At 46.9% G+C, this 13,646-nt stretch overlaps 1 protein-coding gene across 1 annotated transcript in view; it reads left to right on the top strand.

Annotated features, from left to right (window-relative positions):
- The window catches only part of TAF15 (TATA-box binding protein associated factor 15), a 94,374-nt gene that overhangs the window by 27,398 nt on the left and 53,330 nt on the right, over window positions 1-13,646 (top strand). The window contains exon 3 of the mRNA XM_073573787.1: window positions 11,246-11,297. Coding sequence (XP_073429888.1) covers window positions 11,246-11,297 — 52 coding nt within the window. The remainder of the gene's footprint in view (window positions 1-11,245; window positions 11,298-13,646) is intronic.

The raw sequence follows: 13,646 nt of genomic DNA, 5'->3' as shown, positions 1-13,646 counted from the left end.
GTATGCGTTAACGCATGGTAGCATTTCGCTACCGTGCGTTAGCCATACAGGTCTATGTACAGCGAGCGCGTCCATTTGCTGTGCGCCAGACCCGACGCACCCAAAAGAGCTGCAGACCATGTTTGAGGGTGCGTCATAAAGTAACACATCATCGCTAACTCATGCCGATATCGGCATGCATTAGGATGCGTTACTATAATTGCGGCCAATGTGTGTTAACGCACCCGTTACATAGCGTTGGTGCCGATATGTAACGGATGTTCTCAATGCATGGCCCCTAATGCAATGTGAACCACCCCTTAGAGATGAGCGAATTTGATTGGGTCCCTGCTTATGCAGCAAGCCATAGCCCTTAGCGAATAAGCTGCAGAGGGAACCTGGATACATGGATTGCCGGCTGATCAGTTTATATGCGCAGCTGCTGAAAGTGTCATGGGTGTGTCAGTCACAACACATGAATGGAGAGCCTGTGTGTTTGGGCTCTCTGATCTACTGAACTTCATGTGGTTCTCATTCAGCTGAGGCGATCAGAAGACCGTTAAAAACTCATTTTCAGAACGAGCTCAAAGGTGGATTCTCAACTCATTCTGTAACCAGCGTACAGGAAAACAAATGTTCTTCAAAAGCCAGGCAATGCAAAACTGATTTTCTTTATCGCTTCATTGGGGGACATAGATTACCATGGGTGTATGCTGCTGCTGCTAGGAGGCTGACACTATGCAAAATAAGAAAACTTAGCTCCTCCCCGGCAGTATACACTGGGCTTCTTTCAGTTTCACAGCCTCGCAGTATGCCCCTTAACCGTGCCCCCCGCAGTCTTTAACCAATCAGCGGCACGTCTGCTAAGCTCCGCCCCCCACTAGGGTCCTTTGGTTCTTTGAGCGTTCATCCTGTCTTGGATCTGGCGCGGGGGACACAGCTTTTTTTGCGGTCTGCAGCGCATAAGGGTCATGGTATACTGCGCATCTGCCTGGCGATCAATTTAGCCCTCCTCGGCAGTACCTCTTTCCTGCAGTACTCTCGGCAGATACACTCTGCTATACTGCCGCAGACTACACATATGCCCAACCCTGCAAGGGCTCCCTACTCTAGACCCATCGCTACTCACTACTCCTGCGCGCGCTGTAAAAGGAAGTGGGCATCAGGTCAGTCGTCCCCTTTCTGCCCGTCCTGCAGTCCTTCCACTATGTCTGCCCCACAGGAGCACACCGAATCCCGGAGTGAGAGCACCCCCCCCTCCCCAGAGTGGGCTGTTGCAATGTCGCAGTCAGTCTCTGACCTGACTAAGGTGTCCCAGTCCCTGGTCCAGGTCTTAGAACGACTACCGCAGCTATCTTCAGCCAGCTGTGCTCCGAACACCTCTCACGGTGAGTTGTCTGCACCTGACCGCGACCTCCAGGGGGACAGACCGGGGAGGAGTTCTAGGAAGCGGGCTCTCTGGCTCCTCTTCCGACTCGCAAGGACCCTCCACTTCTCCCAGACTGCTTTCCTCCTCTCCTTCCTCAGCAGACGACCTTGAGTCAAATGAAGATTCCCAATCAGAGTCTGACTCAGAAGCAGACATGTCCAAAACACAGGACATGGTAGATAGTCTCATATCGGCTGTTTTCCAAACGCTCAAGATAAGAGGACAAGACACCCCTACAGGAATGCTCTGTCCCCTTTAAACGAGCGAGACCTCCCTCCCAAACCTTTCCTAATCACAAAGAGTTCGAAGCGACATTAACCAAACACTGGCAACACCTTGAGAAGCGATTCTCAGGCCGCAGGTACTTAGACGTGCTATATCCCTTTAATGCGGACCTTCTTGCTAAATGGACCAAAGCTCCGAAGTGGATCCGCCAGTTTCCAGTCTTGCCTCTAAGACGGTTCTATCCCTTCCGGACGGGGCATCACTTAAAGATCCAACAGACAGAATCGCTGTCTAAATCAATTTTTGAGGCATATGGCGCCTCTGTCCTATTTTCGCCTCCACCTGTGTGGCGAAAGTCATTTCAGCTTGGGCAAAAATTCTTCGGAAGGGCATCTTAGCGTCAGCTCCTCAGGACGAGCTAGCGGATTTAGCAGACCAAATTAATCATGCGGGTAAATACCTCCTGGCCGCCTCCCTGGATGCGGCTGGGTGCACAGCAAGAGCTAACAGCAACATAGTAGCCATACGCCGTATCCTTTGGTTGAAGGCATGGAGTGCGGACACCACTTCAAAAAAGTCACTCACCAACCTGGCATTTCACGGTTCTAGGCTCTTTGGCGCCAAGCTGGACCAGATAATTTCTGATGCCACTGGGGGTAAAAGTACTTCCCTTCCCCAGTCTCGGCCTAGACTGTTTTTCAACAGAAAACCTTCTCGGCCGTTTAGGTCCTTTCGCCCCTTCTCTTCCCCGGAAGGTTCATCCCAACAAGACCGGCCCTCTACCTCCGGGGAGCGGAGGAAACCATCGTATAAACCCGCACCACGCTGGAGTTCACGAGGCCGACCCACCAGGTCATCAGGCTCCGGTAGATTTTCCTCCAAGTGACGGGCCATCCCCACCTGGAAGCTCTTCCAGGGTGGGAGGCAGACTTTCATCTTTCAGGGAAGCGTGGCTGTCGGTTGTCGACGACGCATAGGTCAGGGAAATCATCATTTCCAGTTACAAAATCGAATTTTCGTCCCCCCCCCCCCACCCCCAAAGAGACGTTTCTTCCTGTCTCGACCACCAAGACATCCGTCCCAGACCCCAGGGTTCCTTCAGGCCGTCTCCTCCCTCCTATCCGCCGGAGTATTTCTTCCCGTTCCTCCAAATGAACGTTTTTCAGGGTTTTACTCGAATCTCTTCGTAGTCCCGAAAAAAGACGGCTCCCTTCGCCCAATCTTGAATCTCAAATTGCTCAATCGCCACGTGCGGATCCTCCACTTCAAGATGGAGTCCCTGCACTCAGTGATCGCCTCGATGGAACCCGGAGAGTACCTCTGCTCTGTGGACATACGGGATGCTTATCTTCACATACCTGTTAGTTTGCGACATCAGAGATTTCTTCGTTTTGCGATTCAGGAAGATCACTATCAATTCACGGCCCTTCCCTTCGGCCTAGCCTCGGCTCCCCGTGTCTTCCCGAAAGTCATGGCAGCAGTCATGGCCATACTTCGCTCCAGGGGGATCCTCATTATCCCTTATCTGGACGATCTGTTGATCAAGGGCTCGTCCCGCCAGGACTGTCTTCAAAGTCTACAGATAACACTGGATACTCTCTCCCGCCTCGGCTGGATAATCAACAGAGAGAGGTCCACCCTGCTCCCGACTCAGCGTCTGACATTCCAGGCCATGGAATTCGACACGAACCTAGCCCGAGTGTTCCTTCCGAAAGACAAATTTTCAGCTCTTTGCAAGGGAATCCGAGCCCTAAAACGGACAGGGCCAATTCCCCTTCGGTCCTGCATGAGGGTCCTGGGGAAAAGATGGCTTCAATGGAAGCAGTGCCTTTCGCACAATTTCACACTCGTCCCCTCCAGCTGTCCCTCCTTGTCAACCTGGGACAAGACCTCTGCTTCTCTGGACCGTCCCATATCCCTGCCTCTCAGGGTAAGGCAATCTCTAACTTGGTCGACAATACCTTCCTCAGTCCGTCAAGGAAGGTCCTTTCTCCCTCTTCAGTGGCAAGTCATCACCACCAATGCCAGTCTTCTAGGGTGGGGAGCGGTTTTCCATCGGAAAACTGCCCAAGGGCGCTGGAACGCCCAGGAGATGCTTCTCCCCATCAACCTTCTGGAAATCAGAGCGCTCTTCCTTGCTCTCCTAAGCTGGCAGTCTCTCCTCGTAGGCAAACCAGTCCACATTCAATCAGACAACGCCACAGCCGTGGCGTACATAAACCACCAGGGCGGCACTCGCAGCAGACGAGTAATGGCAGAAGTAGCGAAGATTCTGCGTTGGGCAGAGCGTTACGTTCCGGCTATCTCCTGCCGTTCACATTCCATGGGTGGAAAATTGGGCATCCGACTTCCTAAGTCGCCAGGGCCTAGCGTCAGGCGAATGGTCTCTACAGCCCACGATCGACAGCGTTAGGGCACCCAGGACGTCGACCTCTTGGCTTCCTGGATGAACCACAAAGTTCCTCGCTTCGTAGCCAGGTCAAGGGACCCTCTGGCCATCGGTTGCGATGCCCTGGTAATCCCGTGGTCCCAGTTCCAACTCACTTATCTATTTCCTCCCCTTGCCTTGATCCCAAGGGTGATCAAGAAGATAGTCAGAAGGCATCCCAGTAATTCTGGTTGCTCCAGACTGGCCAAGACGACCTTGGTATGCGGAGCTCGTGAACATGCTCGCGGACACTCCCTGGAGGCTTCCAGACCATCCAGATCTTCTCTCTCAAGGCCCCCTTTACCACCAGAATTCTCAGTCTCGGTTTAACGGCATGGCTGTTGAGGCTGCGTTTCTGAGAGAATCGGGTTTTTCCAACCAGGTCATTCAGACCATGATCAGAGCTAGAAAACCAGCCGCCTCCTGCATTTACCATAGGTACTGGAAGGCTTTTTTCCGTTGGTGCGACAACAATGTTTTTCCATTGTCGTTCTCCATTCTGTCCATTCTTGGTTTCCTCCAATCCGGCCTAGACGTGGGCCTGTCCCTCAGTACTCTCAAAGGCCAGGTCTCGGCTCTGTCGATTCTTTTCCAAGTTAAGACCTTTCTCCAGGGAGTCGCCCACGTGGCCCCTCCTCATCATTCTCCAATAGATCCTTGGGATCTTAATCTCGTTCTCGGCGCTCTCCAAAGTGCGCCTATTCGGGACATTCCTCTTTCCCTTCTCTCATGGAAGGTAACTTTTCTGATTGCCATTATATCCATTAGGAGAGTTTCTGAGCTGGCGGCTTTATCCTGTGGTTCCCCGAACCTAATCCTCCATCAGGATAAGACCGTTCTCAGGCCCGTTCCCTCCTTCCTTCCCAAAGTGGCATCTTTCCACATTAATGAGGACATCGTCCTTCCTTCCTTTTGCCCTTCGCCAAAGTCGCTTCACAAGTTGGATGTAGTGAGAGCCTTGCACGTCTATCTTGCCAGGACCGCTTCCTTTCGTCAATCCGATTCCCTGCCTATCATTTCTGAAGGTCGCCAGAAAGGGCTCCCGGCATCCAAATCCACAATTGCTCGCTGGATTCGTTCTACTATACTGGAAGCTTACCGCGTTCAAGAAAAACGGCCCCCTCCGGGAGTGAGGGCCCACTCCACCCGAGCTGTAGGGGCTTCTTGGGCTGTCCGACACCAGGCTTCGGCTTTGCAACTCTGCAAGGCCGCGACCTGGTCGTCCTTGCACACTTTTGCGAGGTTTTACAAGGTTCATACCCAGGCCTCGTCTGATGCATGCTTGGGTAGGAAGGTTCTGCAGGCGGCGGTGGCACACCGACCGATCTAAGTACTTCCTTCTCGTTCCCTAAGTGCTTTTTCCACCGTTGGGGACTGCTTTGGGATGTCCCATGGTAATCTGTGTCCCCCAATGAAGCGATAAAGAAAGAGGGATTTTTGGTTCTTGCCGTAAAATCTTTCTTGGAGCCTTCATTGGGGGACACAGCTCCCTCCCTGTTTAAATGGTAACGTGTTGGGCCTACGAGCCCCTTGTTGGGTTGGTACATATTTAAGTGTTGTTGCCCCTCCTGCTTTTTTTCACCAACTGAGATACTTGGTGCCTGTCAGTGGGTGTATACTGCCGGGGAGGAGCTAAGTTTTCTTATTTTGCATAGTGTTAGCCTCCTAGCAACAGCAGCATACACCCATGGCAATCTGTGTCCCCCAATGAAGGCTCCAAGAAAGAGATTTTATGGTAAGAACCAAAAATCCCTCTTTTAGACCCCCTGTCATGGCATAGCATTCCATTGAATAATTTATTTTTCTCCAACATGTTTTGCAGCACTTAACAATTAAGCCGCCATGAGGAAGCGCTTATAGGATGACCAGAATCCCTTTCCTTCGGCAAACCTTTTGAATGCTGCAATTGTCATTGACGTTAAATTTCTAGGACTGGAATTTTTGCCAGTTTCTGCTGTTGTCAGAAGCCGGACAGGTATCAGATATAGAACAAATTGTATATAAAATTTTGGTCAAGCACTATTTCAAATAAGATCCTAGAAAAAAATTGTGCATTGAAGACAATATAAAAGTAGTATAGAAATATATTAGTAATTAAATAAAACATTTTTTTGTATATGTATTATGTTTAAAATAGCAGAATAAATCGGAGCACGTAATAAAAAATATTATATCAATTCAATTAAATTTACATATCCAAGTATATAGCCCAAAGAAATTTTAAATAGTTGATAGCATAGCATAAATTGCACTAAAATTAGTAGATAATAAACACCCCAAAATTTTTTTTATATTAATGTGAAACCAGAATTTTACTGCATAATTAGTAGTGCATCAATATAAACTATAATAAAATTACAAGAATATCACCACAATTCAAAATTAATATCAAAGAGACATACTATAAAGTTCTGTAGTGCAATATATCAATCCACCCAAAATGTGCAACTTGCTAAAATGGTGTAAGGGTGTAAAAAATAAGTAATATATTGTAATAAAATTATAAAAAGTGCAATCATATATGGAGCACTTAAAAATGGCTGTTGAAGTTCACAACAATAATGAAAGTGCTGCAGTGCAATGATCAAAACACAGGGAAGTATATAAAAAATGGAAAGTGCTGCAGTGGAAAGAAAGTGCTGGTGTGCAATATTCACAAGCACCGTAGTGCTAAATGCACATAGGTATAATGTTGCAAACAAATAAAAGGGCATAATTTACCAGGATAAGTACGTGCTGCCGTGTCCATACGCAGGACAGGGTACATTGCAGAGTGAGCACTGGTACTGTACCTACCACTCATATGTATGACATTTATTCTACTCAAAATAAAAAAAAAAAAAAAGGGAAACACACACAGGGTGAGGCACTATTGTATGTATGGCCCTATCCCTATCCGTGTATGCGTGGGCTCCATCCCTATCCGTGTATGCTTGGGCCCCGTGAAAAAAACATAAAGCAAATAAACCATTATACTTGCTTCCTCACAGCGTCTTGTTCCGGTGCCAGTAGATGCTTTATGCTTGTAAGCAGCGCATGGCAGGGACGTCATGGGCTGCTCACAAGCAGAGCACATCTGCCAGAATACTCACTGGAACTATTGTGTGTGGAGGGCAGCGAGTATTAAGTACCGCGCACAGTGTCAGCCGCTACTTAAGAGAAATGAATATTCACCTTTTTGCATGCCCAAGGGAGCGAAGAGACTTGAATATTCATTTCACTTAAGTAGCGGCACACGTTACCGCCCGGCAACTTCAGGAGCTGACTACTGCGGCTGACACTCTGCGTGCAGAGAAATGAATATTCGTTGCCAGTGCAGTGAATATTTCTCTTTAGCAGCAGGCACAGGAATTAGCCGTAGCAGCCCGGCTCCTACTTCCTGTGATTCGCAGCTCCACTGCTGCCGCTCCCCCTACATCTTCTGGACACCTCATTCAAGTATAAGGCTGGTTTCACATTTGCATGTGGAGGCGCAGCGGACGCTTGGTGTGAAGCTCCACCCCCTGCCACGCCTCCTCTGATCAGCGCCGCCTATGGTCGCATGCCGCTGCATGCGGCCTGCGTACCCTAGCTTTAGCATTGGGTGCGCAGGCCGAGCGCAGGTATGCTTTTGCCGCCGCATGCGTCCTTTTGACGGTGCGGCGATCGCACCAAAATGCAACACGTTGTGTTTGGCGCAGGTCGCCGCACCGTCAAAAGGACGCATGCGGCGGCAAAAGCATACCTGCGCACGGCCTGCATACCCAATGCTAAACATAAAGTACGCAGCGGCATGCGCCCATAGGTGGAGCTGACAGGAGGAGGCGCGGCAGGGGACGGAGCTTCACGGCGAGCGTCCGCTGTGCCTCCAAATGCAAATGTGAAACCAGCCTTAGCAGAGGGTGGCATTTTCAGCACAAAAAGTGCTGAAAAACTCTGCTTATACTCGAGTATACACTCACTGGCCACTTTATTAGGTACACCATGCTAGTAAGGGGTTGGACCCCCTTTTGCCTTCAGAACTGCCTCAATTCTTCGTGGCAGAGATTCAACAAGGTGCTGCAAGCATTCCTCAGAGATTTTGGACCATATTGACATGATGGCATCACACAGTTGGCGCAGATTTGTCGGCTGCACATCCCTGATGCGAATCTCCCGTTCCACCACATCCCAAAGATGCTCTATTGGATTGAGATCTGGTGACTGAGGAGGCCATTTGAGTACAGTAAACTCATTGTCATGTTCAAGAAACCAATCTGAGATGATTCGAGCTTTATGACATGGCGCATTATCCTGCTGAAAGTAGCCATCAGATGTTGGGTACATTGTGGTCATAAAGGGATGGACATGGTCAGCAACAATACTCAGGTAGGCTGTGGCGTTGCAACGATGCTCAATTGGTACCAAGGGGCCCAAAGAGTGCCCAGAAAAAATTCCCCACACCATGACACCACCACCACCAGCCTGAACCGTTGATACAAGGCAGGATGGATCCATGCTTTCATGTTGTTTACGCCAAATTCTGACCCTACCATCCGAATGTCGCAGCAGAAATCGAGACTCATCAGACCAGGCAACGTTTTTCCAATCTTCTACTGTCCAATTTCGATGAGCTTGTGCAAATTGTAGCCTCAGTTTCCTGTTCTTAGCTGAGAGGAGTGGTACCCAGTGTGGTCTTCTGCTGCTGTAGCCCATCTGCCTCAAAGTTCGACGCACTGTGCGTTCAGAGATGCTCTTCTGCCTACCTTGGTTGTAACGGGTGGCAATTTGAGTCACTGTTGCCTTTCTATCAGCTCGAACCAGTCTGCCCATTCTCCTCTGACCTCTGGCATCAACATGGCATTTCCGGCCACAGAACTGCCGCTCACTGGATTTTTTTTCTTTTTTGGACCATTCTCTGTAAACCCTAGAGATGGTTGTGCGTGAAAATCCCAGTAGATCAGCAGTTTCTGAAATACTCAGACCAGCCCTTCTGGCACCAACAATCATGCCACGTTCAAAGGCACTCAAATCACCTTTCTTCCCCATACTGATGCTCGGTTTGAACTGCAGGAGATTGTCTTGACCATGTCTACATGCCTAAATGCACTGAGTTGCCGCCATGTGATTGGCTGATTAGAAATTAAGTCTTAACACACAGTTGGACAGGTGTACCTAATAAAGTGGCCAGTGAGTGTATATGGTATGTAGTTTATTTTTGAAAAAGGGTTTACTATGAATTTGGAATGTAATAAAGCTATTACATCCTACCACAGTGTGGAACAAATACTCTTCCGGCATCAGCTGAAACACCCATCCCTTTTACTCAATTTATTTATTTTATTTGCTTGTATAGCCCAACAGTACTTAAGATAACATCACTGTCCCCATTTCGGCTCACAATCTAGATTTACTATTAGAATGTCTCTGGAGTGAGATGGGAAACTACAGTACCCAGAGGAAGCCCATACAAACACTGGGAAAACATACACACTCCTTATATAGATATAAAAATAAATATATATGATTTAAAATGGGTTCAAAGTCCACCAAGTACAACATCTACATGGAGTATATATTTATTTTTTTTGTATTAATGAGATATATATACATACATACATACATACATACATACATACATACATACATACCCGGCAAAAAAAATCTTTACAAGTTCGATGAAACCACAAAATTTTAATATTCAAGTGGATTCAAGTATTTTATTGTGGATATTTTATTGCAATTAGTATTTTGTCATGTCACCCTTACATTTTATCACCATCTGCAGTCGTTTAGGCATGGATTCAGCAAGGCTGGCTAAGTATGTGGAGACCATGTTTACCCACAGTGTCATCAGCACCTCCTTTAGATTGTTGATGTTGCTGGGTCGTGTCTCTTGAACCTTGTTTTTCATTAAATTCCAGGCATTTTCTATGGGGTTAAGGTCAGGAGAATTACCTGGCCACTCTAAAATGTTAATGTTATGGTCACTGAGAAACTTTCTCATGGCCTTGGCTTTGTGGATAGGGGCTCCATCATGCATAAAGTAATCACACTGATGTATGACCCAAAAAGTAAGCATGTGTTCTTCCAAAACAGTAATATAATTGCTTGCTTTCATAGTTACATTCTTGGGAAGGAAGTACAAACCTGCCCTGCCCATGCTTCCACTGAATGCACCCCACACCATCACACTGTCAGGGTGTTTAACAGTCTTAACTGTATATTTTGGGTCATACCGTGACACGGTACTCGGACGACGCACAACCTTTGAGCCTCCCCTGACCAGCCTGAAAGTGCTCTCATCACTAAACATCACTTTCTTCCACTCTTCAGATGTCCAATCTTGATATTTCTTACAAAAGGCAAGCCTTTTCTTCATTGCTGCTGTGAGCAGGGGCTTCTTTGCAGCACGGCAACTTGGTAGACCCAGGTCCTTCTGCAGGCAGTGACGAATTGTCCTTGTTACGATGTTCTGGAGGAGCATAGGGTACTTGTTTTTTAGTTCAACAGCAGTTATAGAAGGATGTGACATCACTTCACGCTTCAGAAGCTTATCAGTCCTTGGTAAAGTCTTCTTAGGTGCACCAGAGCCTGACTTCCTCTGCGGTACCATCCCAGGAGGCAATGATGCCGCCGACCGCTTCAGTTGATAAATTGCTTCTCTTGACACTCCCAGATCTCTAGCTACAGCAATCACCGAATCCCCCTTCTCGAGCAGAGCCAAGGCATGGGATTTCTCTTCCATTTTAAGCTTCTTTCGACCCATTGTGGGAGATAATAAAAAACTGAGAGATAATAAAAGACTGCCTAATAGCAAAACTGGCTGAGCTGCACATTAACAACCAGAGTACAGCTTTTGCTTTACCAGAGAAGTGAAAACTGAGCGTTGATTGGATGATATTTGCAACAAGGCCAGCTTTAATATTAGACAGTTTTTTATTATCTCCCCCATTGTGTACACTTTTAAAAAGTGAAATTATGATGTGTATTTTATATGTAAAGTTTATTTTTGCTGCGCAAGTGTAAAGATTTTTTTTTGCCGGCACTGTGTGTATATATGTGTATATATGTGTGTGTATGTGTGTATATATATATATATATATATATATATATATATATATATATATATATATATATATATATATATATATATATATATATAAAAAAAAATATATATATATATATATATTTTTTTTTTTTTTTTATTTTTTTTTATCTTGCAGCTATACTGCATACGGAAATCCAGGGGGTCAAAGTGCTGGACCAACCTCACAGGTAGGTGGGAAAAATGTAATTCTTTAACCTTTAATGACAGCCAATACGTCTTTTTACTGACCTGCGATATAAGAGAATAGCCTCCCAATACAGGTGACAATCCTGCAGCTGACAACTTGCTGCATCAGCCATGATCAGTGTTGTCACCATCCATATCTGCTTATCCCCTTAGATGCTGCTGTCAATAGTGACTACATCATATAAATGATAGATTGTGGGGGCTTTCTCTTTATCCCCATTGGTGCCCTCTGATCATGATTGTGTGATCCTGATGTTTGCCATGGCAATTCACAATCAAATAGCGGCCTTAGAGTTAGACAGTTGTTGTAACCTGTTCAGAAATTAGCGGCATTTAAAAATATACATTTTCATTTGTCATGCCACTTTGCATTAATTCCTGAAAATCAACTGAAGGGTTAATGAACTACCTGACTGCAGTTTTCAATGTCAGGGGGTGCTGTTTGTAAAATGCTATCACTTTTGGGGGTTTCCCAATATATGGGACCCCCAAAGGCACTTCAATCATGGATAGGTCCCTAAAAAAATAAATTTTGTACATTTCCTTGAAAAAATGAAAAATTACTGCTACATTTTTAAACCTCCGAATATGCTAACAAAATAAAAGAACAATTTACAAATAGTGCTGATGTAAAGCAGGCACAAGGGGGAATGTCATTTATTAATGGTTTTCTGTGGTATGACTGTCTCTGTTAAAGGGAATCTGTCACCCCATTTTCAGCCTATGAGCTGCGGCCACTGCCATCAGGGGCTTAACTACAGCATTCTGTAATGCTATAGTTAAGCCCCCGATGTAACCTAAAAGAGAAGAAAAATAAGTTAGATTATACTCACCGGGGGCGCGTTCCTTTGGTGTTGGGTGTCATGTCCGGTCCGGTGCCTCCCATCTTCTAGAGATGATGTCCTCCTTCTTACTTCTGCCGCGGCTCCTGCGCAGGTGTACTTTCTCTGCCCTGTTGAGGGCAGAGTAAAGTACTGCAGGCGCCGGGAAAGGTCAGAGAGGTCCGGTGCCCGCGCACTGTAGTACTTTACTCTGCCCTCAATAGGGCAGAGAAAGTTCGCCTGCACAGGAGCCGCGGCAGAAATAAGGAGGACGTCATCTCTAGAAGATGGGAGGCGCCAGACAGGACCGTGACACCCATCGGACCGGATCCCCGGTTGAGTATAATCTAACTCGTTTTTCTTATCTTTCCGGTTACATCGGGGGCTTATCTACAGCATTACAGAATGCTGTAGATAAGTCCCTGATGGCGGTGGCCGCATCTTATAGGCCAAAAATGGGGTGACAGATTCCCTTTAAAGAAGGGGTCTCAAACTCGGCAGAGTAAATGGGCCGCACATATAGAAAAAAATTTAAGCTGGCGGGCCGCATTCCTTTCAAACTTAATACAGTCACAATTTATAGCGGTATCTAAGGGGTTAAACGGCCGCGATCGGTGCTAATACCGATCGTGGCCGTTCAAATAGGTTGTCAGCTGCGATGTACAGCTTACCTCAGCGGATGATAGTGTCGGCTCTGCATGTGAGACGATGCTATCATCTCGCTGTACACACAGCCACAATCAGTCACCTGCAAAATTCAGCAATGGGGGGAGGGGGAAGTCACTCCTCCGCTCTCTTCGCGCTGGCGTGATGTCATCACTCAGGGCCACAGCCACTACGGAGCGTGTTGTGAGTTCATTTTCTGGTCTACCAGTTGTGAGTTCTCCTTCCAGGCTCCCTCTGGTGGTAACAGGAGGTAGTGAGGCTGATTTAATCAGTAGAGATATGCCACCTGATAATGAGGATGACGATTGGACCTCAGGAATCTCAGATTGGATTTAAGACAGCCGACGCCCTACTCTGGTGCTGTTGATTCCTTCTGCTTGTCAGGTCTTGGTTCTCAGCTCTGTTCCAGTCAGCTCAAGCTAAGTTTCTCTGTTAATGTTCACACTTGATTTTGTTGTTCTATTCAGTTTTTTGTGTGGTCAACCAGCCCCGGCTGGGGCTGTGCTGAATTTCCACTCTTATTTATCTGTATTTGCCAATTTGCTTTTTGTCCCTTATTAGATTGGCCTCTTTTTGCTCTGTCTCAGAATATTTCAGAGTGCTGATATAGTGGGAGAAGTCTAGTGACTTCAGGGTTAATTTTGTTATCAGAAGTGTTGGACATTATTTTGTAGGGTTTTGGGCAGATTGCAGACAGTCTTTCCTTTCCTCTCCTTTCTAGTTAGTTTGGGCCCCATCGTTTGCTCAGCCTATTTTCCTGCTTGTGTTTGTGTTTTCATCTTGTTTCACCGTCAATACATGTGTGGGGGCTGTCTGTTCCTTTGGGGTCTGCTCTGGGGCAGT

The sequence above is a fragment of the Dendrobates tinctorius genome, unplaced genomic scaffold, assembly GCF_039654945.1.
Source record: "Dendrobates tinctorius isolate UK_male_01 unplaced genomic scaffold, ASM3965494v1 ptg000007l, whole genome shotgun sequence".
Classification (NCBI taxonomy): Eukaryota; Metazoa; Chordata; class Amphibia; order Anura; family Dendrobatidae; genus Dendrobates; species Dendrobates tinctorius.
This window is presented reverse-complemented; position numbering and strand designations above follow the sequence as displayed.